General features: G+C 50.4%; 2 protein-coding genes across 2 annotated transcripts; both read left to right on the top strand.

Annotated features, from left to right (window-relative positions):
- The first annotated feature begins 289 nt into the window (after positions 1 to 289).
- Positions 290 to 1,691, top strand: OTOS (otospiralin). The gene is made up of 4 exons (XM_082688988.1): positions 290 to 373; positions 521 to 624; positions 748 to 774; positions 1,461 to 1,691. The coding sequence occupies exons 2-4, from the start codon at positions 567 to 569 to the stop codon at positions 1,643 to 1,645; spliced, it is 270 nt and encodes an 89-aa protein (XP_082545114.1). The 5' UTR covers positions 290 to 373; positions 521 to 566; the 3' UTR covers positions 1,646 to 1,691.
- A 3,407-nt stretch (positions 1,692 to 5,098) lies between these two features.
- On the top strand, positions 5,099 to 9,734 carry COPS9 (COP9 signalosome subunit 9). The gene is made up of 3 exons (XM_082690585.1): positions 5,099 to 5,260; positions 6,980 to 7,052; positions 9,476 to 9,734. Exons 1-3 carry the CDS (start codon positions 5,198 to 5,200, stop codon positions 9,511 to 9,513), a joined length of 174 nt encoding a protein of 57 aa, XP_082546711.1. The 5' UTR covers positions 5,099 to 5,197; the 3' UTR covers positions 9,514 to 9,734.
- The last annotated feature ends 15,087 nt before the right edge of the window (positions 9,735 to 24,821 follow it).

A 24,821-nucleotide genomic window follows, 5' to 3' on the forward strand; every position in this document is an offset into this window, starting at 1 on the left:
TAAAACGTCCCAGTGGAGAGGAAATTGCATTTATTTCCAGCCCCGGTGTTGAGCGCGGTCCTAAAAATCCCAGTCGTGGCCTGTGCAGAGGTGTTTTCCTCCCAGTTTGCTCCCTGGATCAGATTCCTGCGACTGGATGCTTGCGATCCTGCCGCCAGCAAGGCCACAGAAGCCCTCAGTCCTCTGCCCGGGGGATGAAATAATCAGTTTGGCGGCTCAGGAAGGTGACGTCTGCCTCCTTGCCCCCCGGCCTTTTATAAAGAGGAGCCTGCGGGGCCGGGAGCAGAGGCCCGTCCCAGCGACAGCTGAGCACCCAGAGTGCGCGGCAGCCTCCTCAGGGGCAGACGAGGGGTCCCTGCCTCCCATCCCACAGGTGAAACTAGGACCGCTATGGAAACTCTGGGAACTTATCTGTTTGCCAGAGCCATTTTCCAGGGAGTTCCCCGGGCTGAGGGTGGCAGGAAGAAGCTGGGACCCTGATAAGCTTTTGGTCCCACCCTCTGGGTCCCTCCTGCTACAGGTGGACAGGAGCTTCCTCGGCTGGTGGAGGGCTGTGCCTGGGGGAGATGAAAGCCTGCTGGGTGCCAGGGGTGGCCCTCTGCCTCCTGCTGGGACCTCTGGTGGGTGAGTGGTGGCTTTGTCCCTCCTGCTGTCTCCCTGGCTGCTTAGGCAGCTGGGGTGTGGGGGTGAGCAGGGGTCCTGTCCTGGGGGGTCCTCCAGATTGACAGCCCTCATCTTCCTCTGTAGGGGCCAAGCCAGTGCAGGAGGAAGGAGGTATTGTATCACCCCCTTGTTCTTTTCTTGTGTGTCTTTGGGTGGGATGGGGTTGGAAGAGGGAGCCGGGAGGGAGCTGGCTTATCCTGAGCAAACGGAGCAGGAGCCCTGGGTCAGCTCAAGGACAAGCTGGGCAAACAGAGGGACCCGAGGCTCTTCCCTGGGCCCTGCCCTCCAGCCACCTAGGAACGCACACGCTTGGAGCCCCTGAGGCTTGGCAATGTCATCCTCTACCTGGGACTCACCCCATGGCTCTTCCCCGGAGTTGGACCACAGTGCAGTAGCATCTGAACTCTGGGGCTGAGGGCTGTGGTCTCCTCTGCAGTCCCACCAGGACGTCCCCACACCCTCACCACTGTGTTCCTTCCCTGCCCAGCATCTCCAGGACAGGGGCCAGATACCCCCCTCCCCTCCCCTCCTCCTCTCTCTTCTTCTCCTCTCCCTGAGCTATCCCCCCAGACCAGGAGTGGCAAGAGGCAGACGCAGGTCATTATCCAGATGACAAGGTTTTGGGATACTTCCATGGAGGACCCAGGGGTGGCCCAGCTCCCAGCTCCCAGCGGGGGGCCCCTTCACTGCCACGGCACTGCTGGGCACCAACCATCTGCCCTAAGGTATCCGGGAAGGGCAGCCTCAGGGCAGGCCAGGTGGGGACAGTCCCTGAGGCACGTGGTGGTGTTTTTCAGACCCCTATGCTGAGCTGCCCGCCATGCCCTACTGGCCTTTCTCCACCTCTGACTTCTGGAACTACGTGCAATACTTCCAGACGCTGGGGGCCTACCCCCAGCTGGAGGATATGGCCCGCACCTTCTTCGCTCACTTCCCCCTAGGGACCACGCTGGGCTTCCATGTCCCCTACCAGCAGGACTGAGTTGCAGCCTGGATCCCTAGCCTCATGGTAATAAATTCCTGACTTGAGACACTCAAATGCTTCTGGTTTTCTTTCAAGAAATGGCCTCAGTCAGGCCATGTTTCCTTTCCTATTTGACAAATGAATCACGGCTCTCACTCAGGACTCTGCTGAACGTGTCACCCTCTTACCTGAGCTCACAGCCCCTCAGAGGGGGTGCTGCAGGGCCTCTGGAGTTGCTGCAGGGCCCCTGGAGTGCAGGGGGGAAACTGAGGCAAACAGACACCAGAACACTGCCTGACTTATTGATAGGGACCCAGATCCAGACAGCCACACCCCAAAGCCCCTGCCCTTGATCGCGGAGATCAACAGCAGCCAGACCCCCACGGCCACGCCTGGGTTGGGGGCCCTGCCTGTCCCCCCAGGACACCAGGACAGCAGGAGCCTAGCCTTTGAGGAAGGGCCAGGGCCTGGGTGCTCTCAGTCTGTAAGCAGAAGGCCCTCGAAACCTGTACGCAGCACAGCAGGTCAGGGGCTGCGGGAGGAATGGGACTACCTGCCCTGGGTGCTCTGGAGGGAGGGAAGGACCGGCAGGACATTTGCACGGTGTCTCTGGGACCATCCTCTGCACTGGGCCCACTGCTCTGCAGGTGGAGCCCCTCGGGCAGGCATACAAGCGCACAAGCCACGGACCCTGCCGGTCGCCTCCTATGAGGTGAAAAGAAATTGCTCTAATGAGCTACAACCAGCTTTTCTTTTGCAATTAAATAATGAGAAACCCTGTGTATTTAAATGTAGGTGGGGAGGCAACTCTCCTGGGACAGAGCACAGCCACCCAGACGGATGCAGAGGGTGCTGGAAGGTGGGAGGTGCCCAGGGCAGCCTCCAGGGGCTGTCCCTCTCACTCCAGCCATGCCTCCTGCCCCAGGTGACATTCTGCAGGGGAGGCCTAGCCAATAGCTTTAGGAAAAGCCAATACCTTCTTCATCTCTTTCCCCAGCTTAAGCTGGTGTGAATTTGGTTTCTGCAAATTAAGAGATAGCCAGGTGAGAGGATGAGTCTCTCAGTTCTCACTGGGGACAACTGGACTCGACCGAACATACCAGACAAAAGACATGCCTTACAGGATTTCCCCGTTGTTTGTTAACATGTTGGTTCGCGTGTGTGCACGGTCCTCTTCCCCTTGGATGGTCACACAGCCAGTTAGCGCATGCATTAAGGAGCCACGACCCAAGCCCCTCCCCGCAGTGGCTCCGGAGACGCCAAATCCAGGCTCCCTCTGGGGAAGACCACATGGTGCCCAGCCGGACCCTCTCCTCAGTCTCCGGCCTCAGCAGCCCCTAGCTGCCTCCGGACGCCCATTTGCATTTACGTTCCTAAGAGACCTCACTTTTGTCCTCTTCTCAGAGGAAGGAGCCCCACCCGGAGCCATTCTCAGCTGGGTCCCCACCTGTTGAGCTCCCAGCCCTGTGGTCAGGACTCGGATCTGGTGGGCTGCGGCCCTCCCTGCTCAGCCCAGCATCCAACAGGCTCAGTTCTCCATGCGCCTCCTCCCGACCCTCTCCCCATTGCAGGCAGACCTCGTGGGGGACCCTCCACTTCCTGCCTGGTGCCCTCAGCCCCTCACCCCCAATGTCGCAGCACTGAGTTCCTCACCAGAAGCAAGCATCACCCATGGCCACTGTCTTTTCATTCCTGCCTCGGTGGCTGGGAATGCCCCTCCCCCATTTTGAAACCACTCAGAAGAGAAGCCTGTTGGTAGCCAAGGGGTCATGGCTTCTCCAGTGGGACTTGCTCTCCAGACCTTAAGGTGATTGGTGTCACCGTGACATCTGAGGCTCAGCCACACTCCAGCCTCTCCTCCCATCTCCCTGAGCCCTGCACTGCCCACATGGGCCACTGTCCACCGCCAGTCTGGGCTCATTCCCTGTCTCCCTGCCCTGTGCTCCCATCCCTGCTTCGCTCGTAGCCAAGCCCCCAGGCCTACCTACTTCCAAAAGTCTAGCTCAAGTATCTCACACTTTTCTTTCCTCACTCCCTCTCCTTTCTTCCCCCTCCCTCCTATCCTCTTCTCTCATTCACATACTTTTAAAAAAATTATAATAAAATACATATAACATAAAATTTACCACTGTAACTGTTTCTAGGTGGCACTAACCACATTCACCCTGTCATGCACCCATCACCACCACCCGCCTCTAGAACCTTCCATCTTTCCCAACTGAATCTCTGTCTCCATAAAACACTGACTCCCCATCCTTCCCCAGTCCCCGGTGCCCACCCTTCTGCTGTCTGTCTCTGTGACTCTGACAACTGTAGGTACCTTGTGTCAGTGGAGTCATGCAAGATTTGTGTGACAGCTCATTTCCCTCAGCATAATGTTTTCACACCTCATTCACGTCGTAGCACCTGCCCTTTCATGGCTGGATAGTATTCCATTTTATGTACCTACAGTACACAGCTCGCTCATCTGTTCAGCTGTCAAAGAACACAGGGTGCCTCCACCCTTTAGCTCTTGGGGATAGCGGTGCTCTGAACATGGGATCCAATGCTTCAGGAAGACCCCGTTTCCACTTCCTCTGGGTGTGCATTGTGGGATCATAGGGTAGCTCTGTGTTTAATTTTTGAGGCACCCCCATGCTGTTCTCCACATTCCCACCAACGGCATGCAAGTGTCTTTATTTCCCCTCATCCTTTCCAGCACTTGTTATCCTTGGGGTTTTTAAAATAGCACCTGTTCTAGGGAGTGTGAAGTGGTTTTGACTGCATTTCCCTAACACTTAGTGGTGCTGAGCACGTTTTCATGGGCTTCTTGGTCATTCGTCTATCTACTCTAAAAAAAAGGTGTATATAAGTTACTTGCCTTGGACTGGGATTTGTTGTGGTTGAGGTTAGGAGTTCTCTCTATATTCTGGAGAGTAATATACAGAGTGTGTATATACATGTACCCATGTGTGTAATTTGCAAATATTTCTTGCGACTGCGCGGGTTGCCTTTTTACTCCGCGACCATTCACTTTCTCTTCTGTGAAGCAGAGCTGACCTACAATATCGTATCAGTTTCCGGTGTGCAACACGGCAGTTTGACAATTGCACACCATCTGTCCCCATGCAAAGCTATTGCAATGTCATCGGCTGTAGTCCCTAGGCTGTACTTTTCATCCCCAGACTATTTTATTTTATTTTAATATTTTTTTCGGAGACTTTCACTTTATGGCTGGAAGTCTGTACCTCCTGATGCCCCTCTCCTGTGTGGCCTGCCCCCCGCCCCGCTGCTGCGGCAACCACCGGTCTCTTTCCGACTCCCCATATTCTGTAAAAGGCCTCTCTTGAGCTGTTCTGCGTGCCAGGCCGTTCGGGCCGAGCGGTCTGTGGCCGCGGGTCACGCCGGAGTCCCTGCGTAGCCTCCCCCGCCCGCCGTCAGGAGAACCAGAGGCGCCGGGCCCTGCGTGCCAGGGGAACCATAGAGTTGGTCCTCTTCGGGCGTCTAGAGGCGCCACGGCCGGGCGTGCACCGGAAGGGGCGTCAGGCTGGCCGGAAGTGAGCCGGGGATGCGGGAGGCGCGGCGGACGAGATGAAGCCGGCGGTGGACGAGATGTTCCCCGAGGGCGCCGGGCCCTATGTGGACCTGGACGAGGTGAGGAGGCCCGGGGCGGCGGGCGGCGGCTGGCAGGCCTGTGCTCGGCCGGGCGAGGGTGGGCCCTGCGGCGGCGGCGGGCTGCGAGCGCTGGCGTGGTCCCCGGCCGGGTCCCGGCAGACGCGGTCTGCGGACTGGAGCCCGGGAGCCGGCTTGGGGCGGTGCGCTCGCACGCGGACCCGGGCTTTGGCGCTGGTGCCGGGTAGGCAGGTGTCTCCCTGCTTCGTGGCCGCGGGGTGATGCGGCCGACGCTGGTGTTCTGTGAGCTGGTGACCCCAGCCCCGGGTGTCGGGTCAGCTGCCCGCCGCAGGGCCTCGTTTCTCTCTCGGGAAGCTCAGGGGACCGACCTTGTCTCTGCTCCGGGAGATTTCCGTACGGCGGCGAGAGGCGGGTGGCGGTACCGAGTGCGCAGAGAAAGCCGAGGTGTGGGATAGGAGCACGCCCTCCCGGCTTGAGGCGGCCCAGCGCAGGCTGCCCACTAGGCGATGGTGCAGGGCCTGCTGGTGTTGGCGGACGGGGCAGGCTGCAGGAGGAAGGCCTGGAAGGAGTCAGTCCTGAAGGCAGGGTCGGCCCCGCCCCCCATCTTAACACCGGCCTCGAGGTGCCCGAGCCTGGGGGGAGACGGCCGCTGGAAGAGGTGGCTTGGGGGAGCATGAAGCGGCCCGTAGCTGTGCCGGGACAGGCGGGCTCTGCACCCCACTGATGAAGCAGGAGACTCCGGTTTCTCCCTGGGTCCTCCGACAGCCTCATGCGGAATCGCCGGAGGGCACAGGGGCGTGAAGGGCTTCCGGGCAGGTCGCTGTGGAGACTTTAGGATTGGGTTTGGAGGCAAGAGAGTGGAAGACTGCTCACAGGAGCCTTGAGGAGGGTCCGAATGAAGGGAGCACCTACCGGCGGAAGTAGGCACGGACTGGACCTGGTAGCGAGTGGTGGTCTTAGAGCGGCTGGCTTGCTATGGTAACAGGAAGGGAGGCAGGTTGAGACGAGAAGAGAGGAGTCCGAGAATCCTGGGCTTTTCTCTTGGGTTTGGGTTACTGCGAGCGGCCATGAAAAGGAACATGGGAGACGCCAGCTACTCCAGAGCCAGGAAAGGTCAGAGCAGGCAGCCTTGGAAGGTGGGGGTCAAGGCAGCAGCAGGGACCTCTGTTCTGACCATCCCTGTGTGACTCTTACAGACACCCCAAATCTGGAATGGGTCAGATTGCTCAGCTTTGCTTGTCACGTGGTTTTACTGCCACCGTAAGCTGTGGCAGTGGGGGTACTGTGATGGCACTCCCCAACCAGAACCCCAGGTCAGGAGGTCAGTTTCCCATGGAAATGCTGTAGTTCTCCGAAGAAGCAGAGGGCCATCCAGGGGAGAGAAATCCTCAGCCCAGTTTTGCACACGGTTGGGGCCACTGTGGCAGCGTCTTCTAGGGAACTAGAATGTCTGCTCAAGGTTTACAAAGAAGTGGTGTTCAGGACAACAGGATTCTGTTTAAAAAGCAGGAGGAATCGGGGAAGGTGAGACCCAAGGAGACCTTCAAAATAATTTATTGGAATGCCACCTCTCCTACCTGCTTCCTTTGCCTGAAACTGAGTTTTGAGTCCAGCCTGGGAGTCCTCCCAACCTTTCCATTCCTCGCCTTCCTCTGCCACGGAGTGGGGTGCGCCCTGTAAGGCACTATCCCCATTCTCCGGGAAAACAGCACTGACACCATATTACCTTTCCCTTCCCAGGCAGGAGGCAGCACGGGGCTTCTGATGGACTTGGCAGCCAATGAGAAGGCAGTTCATGCAGACTTCTTCAATGGTAAGGATGCTGGGATTGAGGATTCCAGTTTTAATCTGAATGTTTCTTTTGTGTTATAACAGTGGAATGCTTTGTGACGTGACTGGGGTCCTGGAACAGGAAAGCCCAGATGTGGGCCATTTTCGGAGCTCAGTGCAGTTTATATAAAATGACAACACGGGCTGCCAGCGCTGGCAGCCAGCCCTTTTTCAGGAGACAGTCATGTAAAATGGCTCCCCGTCTGCACTCCAGTAGTCGAACTTGAGCTATAGCCACACCATTGTCCCCCTGAACCTGTCACAGAGGCCCATCTGTTGCTTGTTACCCGGGACACAGGTGTAGGAACCAACCCCTCTGGGCTCTCTGCTTTCAGGGGATGGCTGGCTTTTCTTCCTCCTGTGTGCGGCTGGGTTCTGGTCTCTGGGCTGCCTTCGCAGTGACAGCCAGCTTTCCCCACCCTTTTCTCTCAAAGCAGGGCTTGGTTGTACGGAAGAGCTTTTGTGCTGCTTCCCAAGAGCATGGATGGTAAGCAGTTGTGCATCCTTGTCCCACAGGCTGAGGGCTATTTCTCTTGCTGTCTTCTGATTTCCTGAGGCCTTATTCTTACAGATTATACTCTTACTAAGGGTTCACATCATGAGCGGGAGCACAAGACAAGTCTTCTTAGGAGACTGTCATCCTTCTTTTGTCCAAGGTGCCTGCCACTACAGAGAACTGTCACCAGTTGGCAACTGGGATACTACCAGGCCACATTGGTTTGATGTGCCAAATCTCCCCTGGAGCCTGAGTCTGTGTTATTTTATCTGGTATCTTTTCAGCAAGTTGTTGCCTAAAAAGAGAAGCTGGGCTGTGCAATTAGGTGCTTTCTTCCCAGGGAGCCTGGCCGCCCACTGAGGTGACATCAGGCTGCCAGTAGCCTTGAGGATGGGGACAGCCTTTTTCTAAGGTCTCCAGAGCCACCATGTGAAAGCTGTCATTTACATGGGGTGACCTTGGGGGGCCCTTACTGTTGAAAGATTGGGTGATGTCTAATACCTCTGGACCCTCTCCCACATAATGATGATCTCCTCAAGGTCCCATGCATCCTCTGGATTTGCAGACTGTTGGCTGTGTTCTAGTGTTCGAGCTCATGTGGTTTCTGAAAATAGCCATCTAATTCTGCCAAAAGGGTATCTGAGAGGGACCTGGGCTGCCCTGCTTAGGGAGCATGAGCAACATGAGCACAGTGGGGACTTCCTCCTTCTGGGTCAGGCCTGGAAAGGGAAAGAACACAGAGGAACTTCGCACTGCATTGGTCTGCCCACCAAGCTCATGAGGTGTGTGCTGCCCATCAGGTTGTGACAGCCCCCTGAGTTCAGGAAGCCACTTGCTATGAGAAAGCCATGAGCACTTTGGATAGAGTTTCTCCAGAGTGCTTGCTCCTAGAGCAGAGCTTCTGACCTCTAGTCCTCTGGGCACTGTGGTTCAGACCACAAACAAGGCTTGCTCTCTTAACTCACTGTGTATGATAAAGTAGGGGAGCCTCAGACATGGCAGCCTGCAGGGACATCCATGATGAGAGCGCTGGCAGAGGTGGGCCTTGTTTCTAGGAGCACATCAGAGGGCAGTGTCTTGGGGGGTGGGAGGCAGTGGGAGCAGTTAGCTGGGGCTGCGGGCTGAGGAGCTCCTACAAAGCTGTAGGACCACAGGCCAGCGCTGCTGTGGTGGGACCACCCACATCAGTGCTGAGCAGAGGGTGTTGGGACAGCGCCTTCCCTGAAGACCTGTGACATCTGGCATATGGAGACGCCACCAGGGCCTTCCACTCGCCCTCCTTCCAGCTCACTATTTATCCTGCATAGCTTGAACTTGTGGGACTATGAGGAGACCCTCAGTTTTTCTCTCCCCATTGTGAGATCAGGGCATGCTTATGGTAGATGGTTTGGGAAACCCATAGACAAGTAAATAGAAGGGCACAGTGACCCTGAGTGCCACCCATCCCAGTAATTAGCATGCTATGAGTGTGTTGCCCTTCTTCCTGTGGGAAGGGCTTGGGCCGGGTCTCAAGTGTGACCATCAGCCGCACTCCCTTAAAGACAGCCGGTCCCGCCTGGCCCAGTTCTTCTAGCACCTTCCTCCCAGCTGCCCTCTGCATTTTCATGCTTGCTTGGGATCCCGTGCCTGCCAGCCTTCCAGCTACCTCACCTCCATCTCATCCCCACCTCCATGCATTTTCTTAAGATGTCACCTAAATAGAAGATTTGCTTCCTACGCCACTCTCTATTGGATGGGATGACCTCTGCTGGATAAAATCTAGTCTGTCATGGGAAAAGTCCTTTATTTAGGTTGTTTACTGCTTTTTCTCTATTTTGAGAATGAATGACTGTGTAATTCATTTTGGAGTTATTTTCTCAATTATTAACCTTGTGTGCCCCATTAATATGTGGTTTTGTTTGTTCACATAGATTTCGAAGATCTGTTTGATGATGATGATATCCAGTGAGATGTCGTCCAGCGGTGCATGTGGTTGTGTGTCTTCCGAGCTTGTGTAGCGGCGCTCCTCAGAGGACAATTTCAGATGGTCCTAAAGAACTCATGGACATTACTTAAAATTAGGAAATGGTTAACCAAGAAAGAGAAGGATGGTTTTAACTGTCTGCACGAGGCCCGCTAGTCTCTGAATGTGACCGGCTTCTGTCCTTCAATTAAAAGGTGATGCCATCATTTTCAGGGTAATTTTAATTCTTGGATTTTTTAGCAGATATTACAATCCCTAAAAGCCTCTGTGCATACGTGTGGGTGCCTGTGTGTGTTGACATAGTGAAAAAAACACATTGGTCAGCTTACAGATACACTGTGTGCTTTTTTCCCTGAACATGGGAGTGACTTACTCTGAGGCTCACAGCCTGCGAAGCAGTGTTCATGTTAGATCAATAAGCAGTGCAGGGCGTGCAGGGCCTCCCTCATGCCAGTCTGTTAAGACCTTATTCTGGGGAGAAGGTGTGTTTGGCCCTTCACCGACCACAGTCGGGCCTGGTGTCCCCTGCCTCAGCCTCGAGCATCTGCATCCTGAGACCAGAGGGACGACTAGACAGTGACCCTGACAGGGGCTGGGCCATTCCAAAGGGAATGTAACATGGAGGGGAGAGAATTTGTCTCTCTTCTTGGCCCAGCTCAGCAGCAGATAATAGCTGTAAAAATTAAGGTTCCTAGTTCATGTCGATCTCACAGCAAAGAGTTTCTCTGGCCTGGAAACACCCATGCCTTACGGTCCCAGGCTCTAGAATTCGGCTGGGCACCTGCCGATTCTCTGCCTGGGAGATCACGCCAAACAGCATCACCCTGATGGCCTGAAGACGTATGAAGTCTGAAGCTGGGGGAGACCTCAGCTCTGCTGTGTTCTCATGAGCAGCATGGAGTTTTCCAGTCTGTCACTTAGGGGGGGGGGGGGCTGCCCTGAGGCCATGACAGCCATGCCAGAGCGAGGGCAGGGTCATGGCCTACTGTTGACAGATGTGCTCTGTGGTATTAGGACCCCCTCCCCCTGAGGCTGGGCCTGGCCTGGGACTTGGGGCTGCCTCTGTGTCCGAGGCTCAGAGGGTCGGTGCCGCTTCCAGTCGGCGATGAGAGAAGAATTAGGCACAAACAAGTCAGCTGCAAGAGATTGGGAGCAGGGGACAACAGTCGAAAAGGACTGCTGCCACGAGCAACTCCACAGTCTCACTTTTATTGGATAGAAACACTAACCAACAGAAGGACTGAAGAAGGTCAAATGTTAATCCCGTCTTGCAGACAATCAAAGAGGAGGATAAAGTTTATAGTTAAACAGGCACATTCAAAGGACTCATCTAACTAACAATGGGTGTTTCTGGGAAGAGAAAAGCTATCACGGAAAAGGGAAGCAGGCAGTTTTTGGTTTTCCTTCCACCCTGAGCTGACTGGGCGTTCCTGGGTGTTCCGCTTCCCTGAAGCAGGCTGCGATTTGCCCTCGGCGGGCGGGGCATTCCCGGCTGCCCCGCTTCTGTGAAGGGGCGGCATTCCGCCCTGAGCGAGCTGGGCATCCCCAGCTGCCCAGCTTCATGGTCATATATCATCCTTCTCCCCAAAGACCTGTTGCCAGTATATGTATTTGTTAAGGCCATATCTAAATGTGCTTGGCAACTAGTAAAATCCTCCAGGGTTTACAGTTTAAATAACAAATTGTTCCGAGGGGCAGCAGCAGGGCGGGCTTCCCCGCAGGTGAACTGCACACTGTCTGCGTTCTGAGAGTAGCTTCCTCGGGTTTAGCTTAATTCATGAGCAGTTTTTACTGTTTCCTAGGTGGGGTCCTCAGAACAGGCCCTAGGGGGTCCGTGGGGATCACCACCAGGTATTGGGGTGAATTCTTTGGTGGTTACCCTGTGGTCCTGACTGTTGTGGTTTACAATAGTCCTGCAAGGCTTGTGCTGCACTGTGTCAGGGCTGATCCTGGCTCAGCCCTGCAGTGACCCCTGTGTTACATGTCTGCAAGCTTTGGACCCTGCCCAAACACCTTGCTTATTGGGCCTCTGTTCCTCGTCAACAAACAAGGCCCTCGGTCCCTGAGGTGACCCCTGGTTCTTGGATCTGTGCTCTTTAGCAGGAGAGAGTGACCAAGGTGAAGGAAGAATGATGCACAGGAACTCGATGGCACAGTGGGCCCCAGTGAGGAGCTGGAATAAGGACCCCAGGGAGCTCTGTGTAGGCCTTAGAATTCTAGACTGGTCTAGTCCAGGCAGCTCTGGGAATGGCAATCCCATGTGTGCTGCATGTGGTGAGACCTGGTTAAGCATTTGAGCAGTAGACCTCCCTTTGCCTTCACAGAATCTGCAGCTTCCTTGGGACTGTGAGGCTCAGAGACAGAATTTGTGCCCTCCCCTTGCCCCCCTTGCTGCACCTCAGCTAGCCCCATGAGGGAACGTCGAGAATGTCTGGGGTCACAGCAGCTTCCGCTTATTTTTGTGCCTGTGCCGACTCCTTTGGCAAAAGTCTTGCCATCGTTGGTAATATATTTTTATTGATGGTGAAAATAACACATTCTCTTACTTCTCACACCTAATTGCCTTGATCTCGGGACACACGTGCCCATCTGCCACATTTAGAAATGTTGTGGAAATTACACCAGTTGACCCCAGGCCTGGCTGCCAGCCAGGCCTCTAGCTTGGCCATGAGATGGTGAGGCGCAGCTGGGCTGGAGTGGCTGTTGGCTCCGTGGAGAAATGGCTGAGGGCAAGGAAGACCTCTGGGAGTCAGGAGAGGACTCTTCAGTGAGGATGGGAGGGCCTTCTGCACCCCTGCCCTTGAGAGTGGGAGCAGGGACTTGTTGGAAGGCTGGAAGGGCCAGTGAGTGGCGGACAGTGGCCCCAGTCGCCGCCCAGCTTCCTCTGCCATGGGCTTCTCTGGCCAGGGGGAATCAGGGTTCTGATGGTGCTGGCTGTTCCTGTCCCGGTGTCCCCACTCCTGGAAGTTGTGTCCCCAAGAAGGCCTCCAGTTGGCACACCCTTGGTCCTGCCCCCTGGGACCACTTAAACCCCTGCAGTTAGGGAAGCACATTTCTGCCAAGGGGAAAGCATCCAAGGGATGGCACCACTCCATGGCTGTGGTGGGGGGGGGGGGTCCTTGGAGAATAGCCCGCTGATGTTAACTATTTGGGAATCCTTGGGATCCGAAGCTCCTGGTTCTTGGATGTGAGGACGCTAACAAGTGGGAGCCCTTTCTGGACCTTGTGACCAGCCACGTCGGGGTGGGGCTTCAGAAGCAACTGGAGAGTAGGATTGGATCCTACTGTGGCAGGACTGCAGTCAGGGCCTCTGAAGGGATGGTCTCCTGGGCGAGGTCAGCGTTTGCCCCACGCAAGCCTTGGCCCTTGGCCTTGTTTGGAGCAGACATGCCTGTGGCCTTTGCAAGGACTCCAGATACTGCCAGGGAGGGGGGCAGGCCTCCGAGCGCTCACACAGACGCCAGACAGCTGGGCTAAGTGCGCTTCCAAAACAAGTCACAGTTTTTAAAAAGCAACATCAGTGATTTTAGAAATCTTAACTGCTGTGAATTCTGCCTGGAGCCAGAAAGGGAAAGTGCTGAGGAGAGGTGCTCAGATAAAAAGGCCCCTTGTTTCTCAAGAGGCTGAAGACAGACACTGAGGGGAGTCACAGAAGCGAGGCCTTGGCCAAGGGCTAAGGCGACTGAACACCCCCGCGTCTCCACTCTACCTGCTCCCTCCCAGGGCACAGGCTCAAGGGGAACGAGCAGCTTGCCCACGAGCACCTTGAGGCATGTCCTTGCTTCTGGCATCCAGCTCAGGTTGGCACAGAGGTCAGCTGCACAGTGAGGTCTGCAGGCACCCATTGTATTGTGGGAATCACTGTTACACCTGACTGGTCAGAAAATGAGCTACTCGTGGGTATGACTGTAATGGCTTTCATCACATGTCATTTTGGGGAGGGCATGTGATTCCCTGGGAATGGCGAGTGCCCTGCAGTCCAAGATGATCATTCCTTGGGGAGGGGCGGTGACAGGGAAGTCCAGGCTGTCCCGACCTGTGCACTAAATGACTGTGCACTAGAGGGACAAATTATAACCAAGCAGTGGCTACCACATACTAGATACTCAGTAAATGTGTGTCAAACATAAATCAGTGGTATTTGATCTCGGTGGCTGCACTAGTTTTCATGCCCGCCGGCAGCATATGAGGGTTCCTTGTCCTTTGTGTCCTCGCCAGCACCTATAGTTTCTTGTGCTGTTGATTCTAGCCATCCTGAGAGGCGTGGGATGGCCTCGTCATGGTTTTGATCTCCATTTCCCTGACAGTGATGCGGGGCACTCCACGTGTCTGCTGGCCATCTGGACATCCTGGGAGAAACATCTGTTCGGGTCCTCTGCGCATCCTTTAATCAGATGATTTGGGTTTGTTGTTGTTGTTGTTGAGTCGTATGAATTCTTTATATATTTTGGACACTGACCCTTTATCAGTTATGTCATGTGTAAATATCTTCTCCCATTTGGGAGGCTGCCCTTTTCATTTTGTTAACAGTTTCTTCCACTGTGCAAAAGCTTCTCATTTTGATGAATTCCCAATAGTTTATTTTTCCTTTTATTTCTCTTGCTTCAGGAGACACATCTAGAAAGAAGTTGCTATGTCCTATGTTGGAGAAATCACTGCTTGTCGTCTCCAGTAGGAGTTTATGGTTTCTTGCCTCACACTTGGGCCTTCATCCATTTTGAATTTGTTTTCGCATGTGGTGGGAGAAGGTGGCGCAGTGTCAATTCTTCTGCACGTGGCTCTCCAGTTCTCCCAGCACCATTTGTTAAAGAGACTGTCTCTTCCCCATTATGTATTCTTTTCTGTTTTGTCCCAGATTAGTTGGCCAAATAAGCAAGGGTTTATTTCTGAGCTCTTTTCAGTTCTATTGATTGGTGTGTGTTTTGGTGCCAGTACTGTACTGTTTTGATGACTACAGCTTTTTGTTTTTGTTCAGTCTTATTTATTTATTTGAGAGACAGAGCACAGCAGGAGGAGCAGCAGAGGAAGAGGGAGAAGCAGACTCCCCACTGGGCAGGGAGCTCCATGCGGCACTTGATCTCAAGACCCCGGGATCATGACCTGAGCCAAAGGCAGATGCTTCACCAACTGAGCCACCCAGGCGCCCCATGACTACTGCTTTATAGCAGTGTTGAAATTTGGGATAGTGATGCTTCTAGCTTTGTTCTTCTTTCTCAAGAAAGAACAGCTTTGACTGTTCAGCGTCTTTTGTGGTTCCATACAAATTTTAGTAATATTTGTTTTATTTCTGTGAGAAATGACCCAATAATTCCACTATTGGGTGTTTACTCAAAGAAAATGAAAACACTAATTTAGAAAGATATATGCACCCCATGTTTATTGCAGTATTATTTACAATAACCAAGACGTGGAAGCAGCCCACGTGTCCATCGGCAGATGAATGGATAAGGAAGCTGTGTGTGCGTGTGTGCGGTGGCGTATCACTCAGCCAGAACAAAGGATGAGATCTTGCCATTTACTACAATGTGGGTGGACCCAGAGGGTTTTACGTTAAGTGAAATAAGTCAGAGAAAGATGAACACCATATGATTTCACTCGTATGTGGAATCTAAAGCAAAGTAAATGAACAAACAAAAAGACACAGACTTGTAAACACAGAGGACACACTGTGGCTGCCAGAGGGGAGGGGTGGGGAAGGGCAATGGGTGAGGGGGAGCAGGAGGTGCTGCTTGCCGTTCCAGAGGGGTGAAAGGCCCAGCACAGGGATTTTCAGTGATCCTGGGCAGTGTGTGGTGACATGGTAGCCTGACACCAGTGTGACATTGTGCATCAAGTACACTAAAAGAAAATAATCTAATTAAAAGTGTATTTGAGGGTGCCTGGGTGGCTCATGGGTTAAGCCACTGCCTTCGGCTCAGGTCATGATCTCAGGGTCCTGGGATCGAGTCCCGCATCGGGCTCTCTGCTCAGCAGAGAGCCTGCTTCCCTTCCTCTCTCTCTGCCTGCCTCTCTGCCCACTTGTGATCTCTCTCTGTCAAATAAATAAATAAAATCTTTAAAAAAAAAAAGTGTATTTGATATGTAAGGGACTTTGACAGTAGGCAGCCCAGAAAGGTTCTGTGCCGGCCCAGTGTCCTCCCTGCGGCACCTTGGGCCTCTAGTGCGAGGCAGGGCAGAGGCATGGCCGCACGCACAGCCAGACACGGGCCGTGGGGAGAGGCTGGGAAACCTGGATTCCCCCGGGCTCCATATCACGCCTGGCTAGAGAGGGGCTACCCTGGCAGATCCCTGGCTTGAAGTCCCTAGAGGTGGGCCAGACCAGAACTCATGTGGGCCAAACAGGCCCAGCCAGATAAAACTGCTCTCCCCTTACCTCCAGAAATGTGCAGGCTGTGCCCACGCTGCCTGGAGACAGGCCAGAGGCTTCCAGCGGCCTGGGCAGGATGCTAGACCCTGGATTCCTGGTGCCAGGGTGCACACCTGTGCTTTGCAGAGAGCTCCCCTTTCCTGCTCTGGGGGCAATAGGCCTCATGGCAGCCTTCCTGCTGCCCATCCCCACCCAGTTCATTAGATCATTAGACGGGACGGATTGTGGCCCAGAGGCTGCCCAGAGAGAAGACTGAGCCCAGTGGCTGGCCAGATGGGCCTCAGAGCTGAGCTGCAAGGCTGTGCACTTGGATGTTGGAGGGGCCAGTCCAGACATGTGTAAGACATGTCACAGAGGAAAGCAGGCCTCAAGCAGGAAGGAGGAGGGACAGAGCGGCCATGGCTCTTTCAGTCCCGAGGATTTCCAGCCCTGCGGGTCCTCACATCAGCCCAGGGGACCTTCTAGACTTGGGGTCCTGGGGCCTCTTGGGACTATTGCATGGTGCAAACACATCCCAGTGCAGGGGCTGCCTGCCATACGGCCTATAGGGGACAGGGGACCCAAGCATGTGCTCCACGTGCTGCCTGGTTAGGAGACAGAGGCAGATGGAGCACACAAGGTGATGTCACCAGGCTTCCTGGAGCTGCTCTGTGCCCTGGGTGGTCCTGGGACAACTGAAGTCTCTCTGGGTCTGAGCCTGTGAAGTGGGGGTGCTGAGCGTGAGTGACCCCGAGTTACACCCAGAACAGCCCCCTGCGCACATGGCAATGCAGGCTGCTAGTGCTGTGAGCACAGTTGTGGGCCACAGGGGCACCATGGCCTCTGTTCTCAGCTTTCCCCTCTTCCCTGAGTCACCTGCTCGTGCACACAGGGATTCGCCCCAGGTCCCACAGCTATCAGGAGGCACCAGACCCAGTTCTCAGGCTCCAGCTGCATTCTGTCTCCTCAGAGATCACAGACAAAGCCAGGAGCCAGATGGTGAATTTGGAAGGAGCCGTACATCGCAGTACATTGTACATCGTACACCGTACATCGCAGACAAAGGGCTGAAGTACTGGTATTTACCAGTGTAGGGCATTTGTGCAAAATGGTGGATGAAGCCACGCATCAGACAATGATGGGCACAGGGGAGCCAGAGGACAAGTCCTAGAACCAATGGCCAGTGCAGTAAATAGTTAAAGATACTCAAAATCTCCCGAAGCTGGTAAAATGTCAATTACGGCATCAAGACATGACTTGGCTCACTCAAGGAGCAAACATTTAAAAAAACTTTTTTTTTTATTTTTAGTTGAAGTATAGTTCACGTAGGATTTGACATGGTGACCAGACAGTTCTATCCATGACTTGGTGCTCACCACGTGAGTGTGGTCCCCATCTGTCCTCACACAATGTGTTGCTAGTGTCCTTGGCCATGTTCCTGAGGCTGCATCTTCCATTTCTGTGACTTCCTATTTCATAACTGGAAGTTTGTGCCTCTTCACCCTTTATTCTGCCCACCCCCACCTGCCCCTCTGGAAACCACCAGTTTGTTCTCTGTGTTTATAGGTCTGGTGCTGCTTTTTGTTTGTTCTTTTTTTTTTTTTTTTTTTGGATTTCACATAAGTGAGTGAAATCATATGGTCATTGTCTTTCTCTGATTTGTTTCACTTAGTATAATGCCCTCTAGCTTCATCCAGGTCGCTGCAAATAGCAAGATCTCATTCTTTTGTATGGGTGAGTGATATTCCTTTGTGAGTGTGTGGGTGGGAAAGGTGAGGTACAGAGAGTAGGTGCTGTTATTTGACACATTTATACCTGCTTATCTAATATGTGCAATTTACCTTTTGTGTAGGTACAGACATATATCTGGAGGAGAGTATATAGTGTGTGTCTGTGCATATACAGTTCAGCCGACCTCCTCCTGGGCACCCCCTCAGCCCGTGGCTGTGATGATCCACCTGGAACATGCTCATATATGTGTCTGTGTGCGTATATCACAGAAGGTGGAACTCACAGCCCCGTGGGGCAGGACGGTAAATGAAGAGCCTGTGAAAACTGTGAGGGCAGGTGCCAGGACAGGTGTAGGCCCCACTACTGAGGAAGCCCTTGAGGTGAGCCCTGGATGGCGAGTAGGAGAGGGAGCATTGGGAGAGGAGAGTGGCCCAGGTGTGTGCAGGGTCTGGAGGCAGGAGGGCAGGTGGCCAGTGGGGTGGCCACGGGAATGGGAAGGGGGTCCCAGCATCACAGGGGGTGTTGGGGTGGAGGGCAGCACTCAGATGGCTTTTTTCCTGTCTCCTAGACCTGCCCAAAGCTGGGGTCCCACTGCACCTTCTTTGGCTCCATGGCTCCCAGCTGAAGCAGAGAGGGAAGTTCTAGCATTCAAGGTCCAGCACCATTAAGTGATTTCATGTCAGCATCAGGGCCTGGCTGAGACCTGCAGATGGGTGGGGGTTGCATGAAGAAGAGGGTGTACTGGGCTCTGCCAGGCATGGCTCCTGTCTCTTCATCTGGAGTCTGCCCTGCACAGCAGTGTTTTCAGCCCAGCGGGGACTTTGTCTCTGCTGTGGCAGGACGGAGATGAATTTGCACAATTGGAAAGTCACTTGTGGGTCGATAAATCGAGGCTTCCCATCAGAAGGGACTTGTGTGGGACTCAGGATGATCTGTCCTAGCTGGTGGTCTTTGGATGGTGTTATTGGCTTTGTTCTGTTTGGTTTTTCTTTTTGCTCTTTCAACTTTAAATTTTGTTTTGCTGAGACCTAATTTATCCTGTCACTAGGAGGGCAGAATTCTGTCCCCAACTGTGCCCACTGCAGTTAAGTAAATGTTGAAAGAACCTGGGGGAATTTTTGCTGAGACAGGAAAACCACCAAACCTGCTGTGAAAACAACATTTGGGAAAGTTAGCTGTGTTTTTTGTTTTTTTTTTTTTTTTTTCTCAGCATCTCGCTGATGATCTTAACAATCCAGCAGGATGGCATTCATTGAAAACCAACTTGGAGCACTGCACTTTCTGTCATTATGTACCCAGGATGTTCCAGAGAGGCAGGTCATGTGCCATTTGCATGGATAAATGGAGGCTCAGCAAGGTGACACGACTCACCCAGACAGACCCTCTGAGGACAGGAAGAGCAGGGCTTTGTCCAGGGCTGTCCCAAACCACCATGCTTGGGACCCTCACTTGCATGTCTCTGTTCTCCCCTCTGAGATGTGTGACCTGGGGAGAAACTTCCCTGCCTGTTTCCCATCTATACAAATGAAGGTTTGAGAGATACATAGTTCAAGACAAAATTAATAATTTCTACTTGACAAAAAATGCCATTGAAGAATAATCAAGCAGACTGAAGAATATTATAGTACATTAACTGACAAAGAACTCATACTCAAAATATATAAAGAGCTTCTACAAATCAATAATAAAAACACGAACATCCTAATGAAACATGGGAAGAGACCATTTATAAAAGGAGGTATGCAAATGACCAGTGGCCACCCAGAAAGATGTTCAGCATCATCAATCAGGGTGATGGTGACAGGATGTGACCTCACCCTCACTTGAATGGCCACAGTCTAAAATAACAACTGCAGATGTCAGGGGTCTCAAGATAAGTAGGCAATGGAGCATCAGAAGAGGGAGAGGAGAGTGGCCCAGGTGTGTTCAGGGTCTGCAGGTAGGACCCTGCTGGTGGGCATGTTCAGTCTGCCTCTTTGGACAGTGGCTTGGCAGTGTCTTAGAAAGCTAAGCCTTCATCTGCCCTATAGACCACCTGTCCGCAAGCTGCACCTTCTGGCATTTGCCTAAGAGAGATGAGTACATGTGTGCACCAAATGAAGAAGGAGACTTTTTCAAGAGTATTCAGCAGTCTTATTTCCATGGCCCCAAACTGGACCCTGACCCAAGTGTGCTCCACAGTAAGAACAGCCACATGGTACCAAGAGAAGGCAGCCAGACACAGAGTCCATGGTTAGGACTCTGTTCATATGAAGTCCTGATGCAGACAAAGCTCATTCAGGGGGATGCAGGTTAGATGTTAGAGGAGGTAGGGTGGGATTGACTGAGAATGAAGGGGACATTTCAGTGGGGATGGAATTTTCTTTCTTTTCTGCAGTGGGTAGTTACCTGGTTGCCTTTAATTGTCGGTACCCATCAAACTGAGCACTTAGGTCTGTGCAATTGATTATATGTCATTTGCCCCTCAATAATCTTTTCAAGGGCAGTGTACTAGTTTGCTTGGTGGCCATGGCAGAGCACCACACGCTGGGCAGCTTCAACAACAGAAACATATTTTCTCAGTCTGGAGACGGGACGTCCAAGATCAGAGTGTTGCCAGGGCTGGCTTCTGCAGAGACCGCTGTCCTTGGCATGCAGATGGCTGTGTCCTTGTGTCCTCATGTGGCCTCATCCCCATGAGTGTCTCCTCCTCCTTCTGTAAGGACACTAGGCCTATGGGACTGGGGACCCACTCTTTGACCTCATTTAACTTCAGCTGTATCCTCACAGGCCTTGTCTCCAGATACAGTCACATGGGTGGGGGGAGGTGTTGGGCTTCAACCTGTGAATTTGGGAGAGAGAGTTTTTAAAAGTGGAAAAACACCTACCTTGTGGAGTGGTTGTAAGGATTGCACAAAGGAAGTCAGACCTGAGCATGGAGCCCCACCAGCACTAAATAAGAGGGAGCTGTCATCATCACAGTTTGCTTTGGAAGGCCATGCTGTTTTGAGTCCATTCTTAAGGACTGCTAACCAGGAACACATGTGGGTCCTAGCTTGTCTGGCATAAAATCACCGTGGCAGGAAGGAGCACTTTATCAATTAAGGAATTCGCCTCTGCCACACTCTGTTCCAAGAGCTGCTTGCTGACCAAGGTCATTGCCCTCAATGACAGCTCAGGGGAAAGATGGTCATCCAGCCAGATCTGGGTCTGGTCACTTTTGCCTGTCACCCCTAGAAGCAAAGTGCAAGGAACTTGTTGAGTATGGAGAGAGGTGGACATTTAAGGAAAAAGAAAACAAATGGATTTATAGTTTCTCATTTTGCCCTGCTCCAGATGTCTGTATTCAGAGCCAAAATAAGAAAAGCCGCCCTTGTTCTAGTCATCAGGCAGAAAACAAGAGTTTTCAAGAGGTTATTTCTTTGTAAGCGACTTTGTTCACATGCAATTCACTGCACCCATTTTAAGAGTCTAGGTGATGACTCTTTTTGGCGAATTTGTATGTCCATCACATTCAAGATACAGGGCATTCCATTATCCACAAACCCAAAACATCCCTCCTACTCCTCTGTAGTCAAACCCCTCCACCTGCAACATCTGACCTGCTTTCTGTAGATATAGCAAAATTGTGCAATTTTAGCATCTCATGCAAATACACTAATACACTCTTGCATCTAGTATATTTCGCTGAGATGATATTTTCAGGACTCATCCATGCTGATATGTGTATCAGCAGTTCATTCCTTATTGATGAATACTGTACCATTGTATGGATATACTGTAACTTTTCAGCCACTGGTCTACAACAGTGTGTGTATTGTTTCCAGTTTTTGGAGACTGTGAATAAAGGCATATTGGCATTATGTACAAGTCTTTTCACAGAGTTCCATTTCTCTTGGTTAAATATTTAGGAGTAGAACTGCAGGGTCACATTGGAAATGTATCTTTGGCTTTACAAGAATCTGATAAATGCTTTTCCAAGGCAGTTGTATAAGTGTACATCTCCAGTGGTGATATAAAGTTCCAGTGATTCCAGACTCACCAGCATCTAACAGTCAGAATTTTACATAGAGCCACGCAAGTGAATGTGTAAAAGTAACTATCACACTGTGGTCTTGATTTCTGTTTCCCTTATGATTTATAATGTTGAGTATCTTACTCGCTTATTGGCCATTAGTGTATCTTCTTTGGTATAGTATCTAGTAAAATGTTTGGCCCCCTGTTTTTGAAGAGTGATTGTAATCTTATAATTGAATCTTGAGAGTTTTTTTTTTTTTTAAGATTTTATTTATTTGACAGAGCAAGCGCACAAGTGGGGGAGTGGCAGGCAAAAGGAGAGGGAGAAGCAGGCTCCCTGCTGCGAAGTGAGCCCTATGCAGGGCTTGATCCCAGGACTCTGGGATCATGACCTGAGCCAAAGGCAGACACTTAACTCACTGAGCCACCTAGGCACCCCAGTTTTGAGTTCTTTATATAGTTTGCATACAAGTCTACAAGTCCTTTGCCAGGTATATATGATAAAAATGTCTTTCCCCCCTCTGTGGCTTCCCCTTCTTACCAGTGTCTTTGTTTTCTTTCAACAGAAATTTTTAGTTTTCCTCATATAGATTTTGTACATGTTTTGTTAATGTATACCTGAGTATTTCACTTCTGGGGGTGATAAGCAGTGATAACGTAAACAGTATTGGGTTTTCAATTTCAAATTCCACTTGTTTATTGCTGGCCTATAGGAAAGAGATTTTTGTTTAAATATTAATGTTATTATATCCTGCAACCTTGCTGTACTAGTGCATTGCTTACTAGTGCCAAGAATTTTTTTTATTATTGATTCTCTTGGATTTTGTAGAGATGGTCGTGTCATTTGTGAACAAAGTTTTATTTCTTCCTTCCCAATCAGGATGTCTTTTGTTACCTTTTTTCTCCCCACCTTATTGAATTTGCTAGGACTTTCAGCCTGATTTTGAAAAGGAGTGGTGAGAGGAGATATCCTTGTCTTGCTCCCGATCCAAGTAGGAAAGCTTCATGTTTCACACTATTAAGTATAATGATAGATGTAGGTTTCTTTTAGACGTTCCCTATCAGGTTGATGGAAGTTCCTTTAGTTCGTAATTTACTGATAGTTTTTATCATAAATGGATGTTAGATTATGAAAGATATTTTTCTTCATCTATTGATGTGATCACATGATTTTCCTTCTTTAGCCTGTTGATTTGATGGATTTTATTATTTGGCCTAAAATGTTTAATTAACCTTGCATACCTGGGATAAATTCCAGTTGGTCATGGTGTGTAATTATTTTTTACATTGTTGAATCAATTTGCTAATATTTTGCTGAGTATTTTTGTATCTTTATTCATGAGAGATGAGATATTGGTCTGTACTTTTTTTGTGATGTCTTCATTTGGTTTTGGTACTGGGGTAATTCTGGCCTTATACAATGATTTGGAAAGTATCCCTCTGAGAGAGATTGTAGAGAATTGGTACAGTTTATTCTTTAAATATTTGGTAGAATTCATCAGCATCTGGATTCAGTGCTTTATGTTTTGGAAGTTTATCAATTATTGCTTTCAGTTTTGTTAAGAGATACAGGCTTGTCCAGATTGCCAATTTCTTCATGTGTGAATTTTGGCAAATTGTATTTTTCAGGAATTTGGTCCATTTCATTTAGGTTACCAAGTTATTGGATATCAGGTCGTTTTAGTATTCTCTTATTATCCTTTTGTAGTCCATGGATCTGTAGTGATGTCCTCTTGGTCATTTCTGATGTTAATAATTTTTGTCCTCTCTGTTTTTCTTAGTCTGGTTAGAGGCTTATCAATTTTGTTGATCTTTTTAAGGTGACAGTATTTAGTTTCATTGTTTTCCTCTATTGTTTTTCTGTTCTTAATTAATTTCTGTTCCAATTTTTATTATTTTTTTCCTCCTGTTTACTTTTGGATATAATTAGCTCTTCTTTTTCTCTTTTTCTAAGGTAGAACCTTAAATGATTGACTGTAGATTTTTCTTATACTCTGAGCATTCAGTCCTATAAATTACCCCCAAGCACTACTTTCTGTGCACCCACAAATTTTGGTGAGTTGTGTTTCTATTTTCACTTGGTTCAAAATATATTTAAACTTATTTTGAGATTTCTTCTTTAAGCCTTGTGTTACTTAGAAGTGTGTTTAATATCCATGTATTTTGGGGCTTTCTAGCTATCTTTCTGTTATTGATTTCTTGTTTATTCCACTGAGGGCTGAGAGTAGACATTATATGATTTCTGTTATTTTAAATTTAAGTGTGTTTCATAGTCCAGAATGTAGTCTATTTTGGTGAATGTTCCAAGCAAGTTTGTGAACAACATGCCCTCTACTGTTGCTGGATGAAGTAATCTATAGTGTCCCTTATATCCAAATGTCTGATTGCATTGTTGAGTTCAACCGTGTCCTTACTAATTTTCTGCCAGTTGGATATGTCCATTTCTGGAGAGAGGAGTTAAAGTCTCCAACTACAGGGGTGCCTGGGTGGCTCAGTCAGTTAAGTGTCTGCCTTCAGCTCAGGTCATGATCCCGGGGTCCTGGGATTGCAACCAGCATCAAGCCCCACATCAGGCTTCCTGCTTAGTGGGGAGTCTGATTCTCCATCTGTGCACTACCCCCACATTTGTGCACTCTTTTTCTTTCTCAAGTAAATAATAAAATCTTTAAAAAACTGAAGTCTCCAACTATAATAGCAAGGGACTCATCTGTTTCTCCTCACAGTTATACCAATTTTTTTCACATGCAATTTGATGCTTTCTTATTTGTTGCATACACATTAAAGATTGTTTTATTTTCTTAGGGAACTGACCCCTTTATCATCTGTAATGTCTCTCTCTATCCTTGATAACTCTTCTTGCTGTGAAGTCAACTCTATTTGAAATAAAAGTAGGTATTAGTGCTTTCTTTTGATTAGTGTTAGCATGGATTCTCCTCCTCCATTTATTTAGTTTTAATCTATATTTTAAGTGGGATTTTTATAGACAACATATAATTGAGTTTTGGAGTTTTTTTTTTTTTTGGTAACCCTGACAATCTGTATAATTTACTTGGCGCATTTAAACCATTGACATTCGGAGTGATTATTGATATGGTTGGGCTAATATCTACCATATTTGTTACTGTTTTCTATTGTTTCCCTTCTTTGTTCCTATTTTTGTCTTCTTTTTCTGCCTTTCTTTTTTTTTAAGTTCAATTAGCCAACATATAGTACATCATTA

Source organism: Mustela nivalis (assembly GCF_964662115.1).
Source record: "Mustela nivalis genome assembly, chromosome: 11".
Taxonomy (NCBI): domain Eukaryota; kingdom Metazoa; phylum Chordata; class Mammalia; order Carnivora; family Mustelidae; genus Mustela; species Mustela nivalis.

What these genes read in the sequence shown, in the direction of transcription:
- OTOS (XM_082688988.1), top strand. Translation starts at nt 567, where the DNA reads ATGAAAGCCTGCTGGGTGCCAGGGGTGGCCCTCTGCCTCCTGCTGGGA. An exon ending in CCTGCTGGGACCTCTGGTGG is followed by an intron (nt 625 to 747) that starts GTGAGTGGTGGC and finishes CTTCCTCTGTAG; the next exon opens with GGGCCAAGCCAGTGCAGGAG. An exon ending in GCCAGTGCAGGAGGAAGGAG is followed by an intron (nt 775 to 1,460) that starts GTATTGTATCAC and finishes GGTGTTTTTCAG; the next exon opens with ACCCCTATGCTGAGCTGCCC.
- COPS9 (XM_082690585.1), top strand. Translation starts at nt 5,198, where the DNA reads ATGAAGCCGGCGGTGGACGAGATGTTCCCCGAGGGCGCCGGGCCCTAT. An exon ending in CCTATGTGGACCTGGACGAG is followed by an intron (nt 5,261 to 6,979) that starts GTGAGGAGGCCC and finishes TTCCCTTCCCAG; the next exon opens with GCAGGAGGCAGCACGGGGCT. An exon ending in TCATGCAGACTTCTTCAATG is followed by an intron (nt 7,053 to 9,475) that starts GTAAGGATGCTG and finishes TTGTTCACATAG; the next exon opens with ATTTCGAAGATCTGTTTGAT.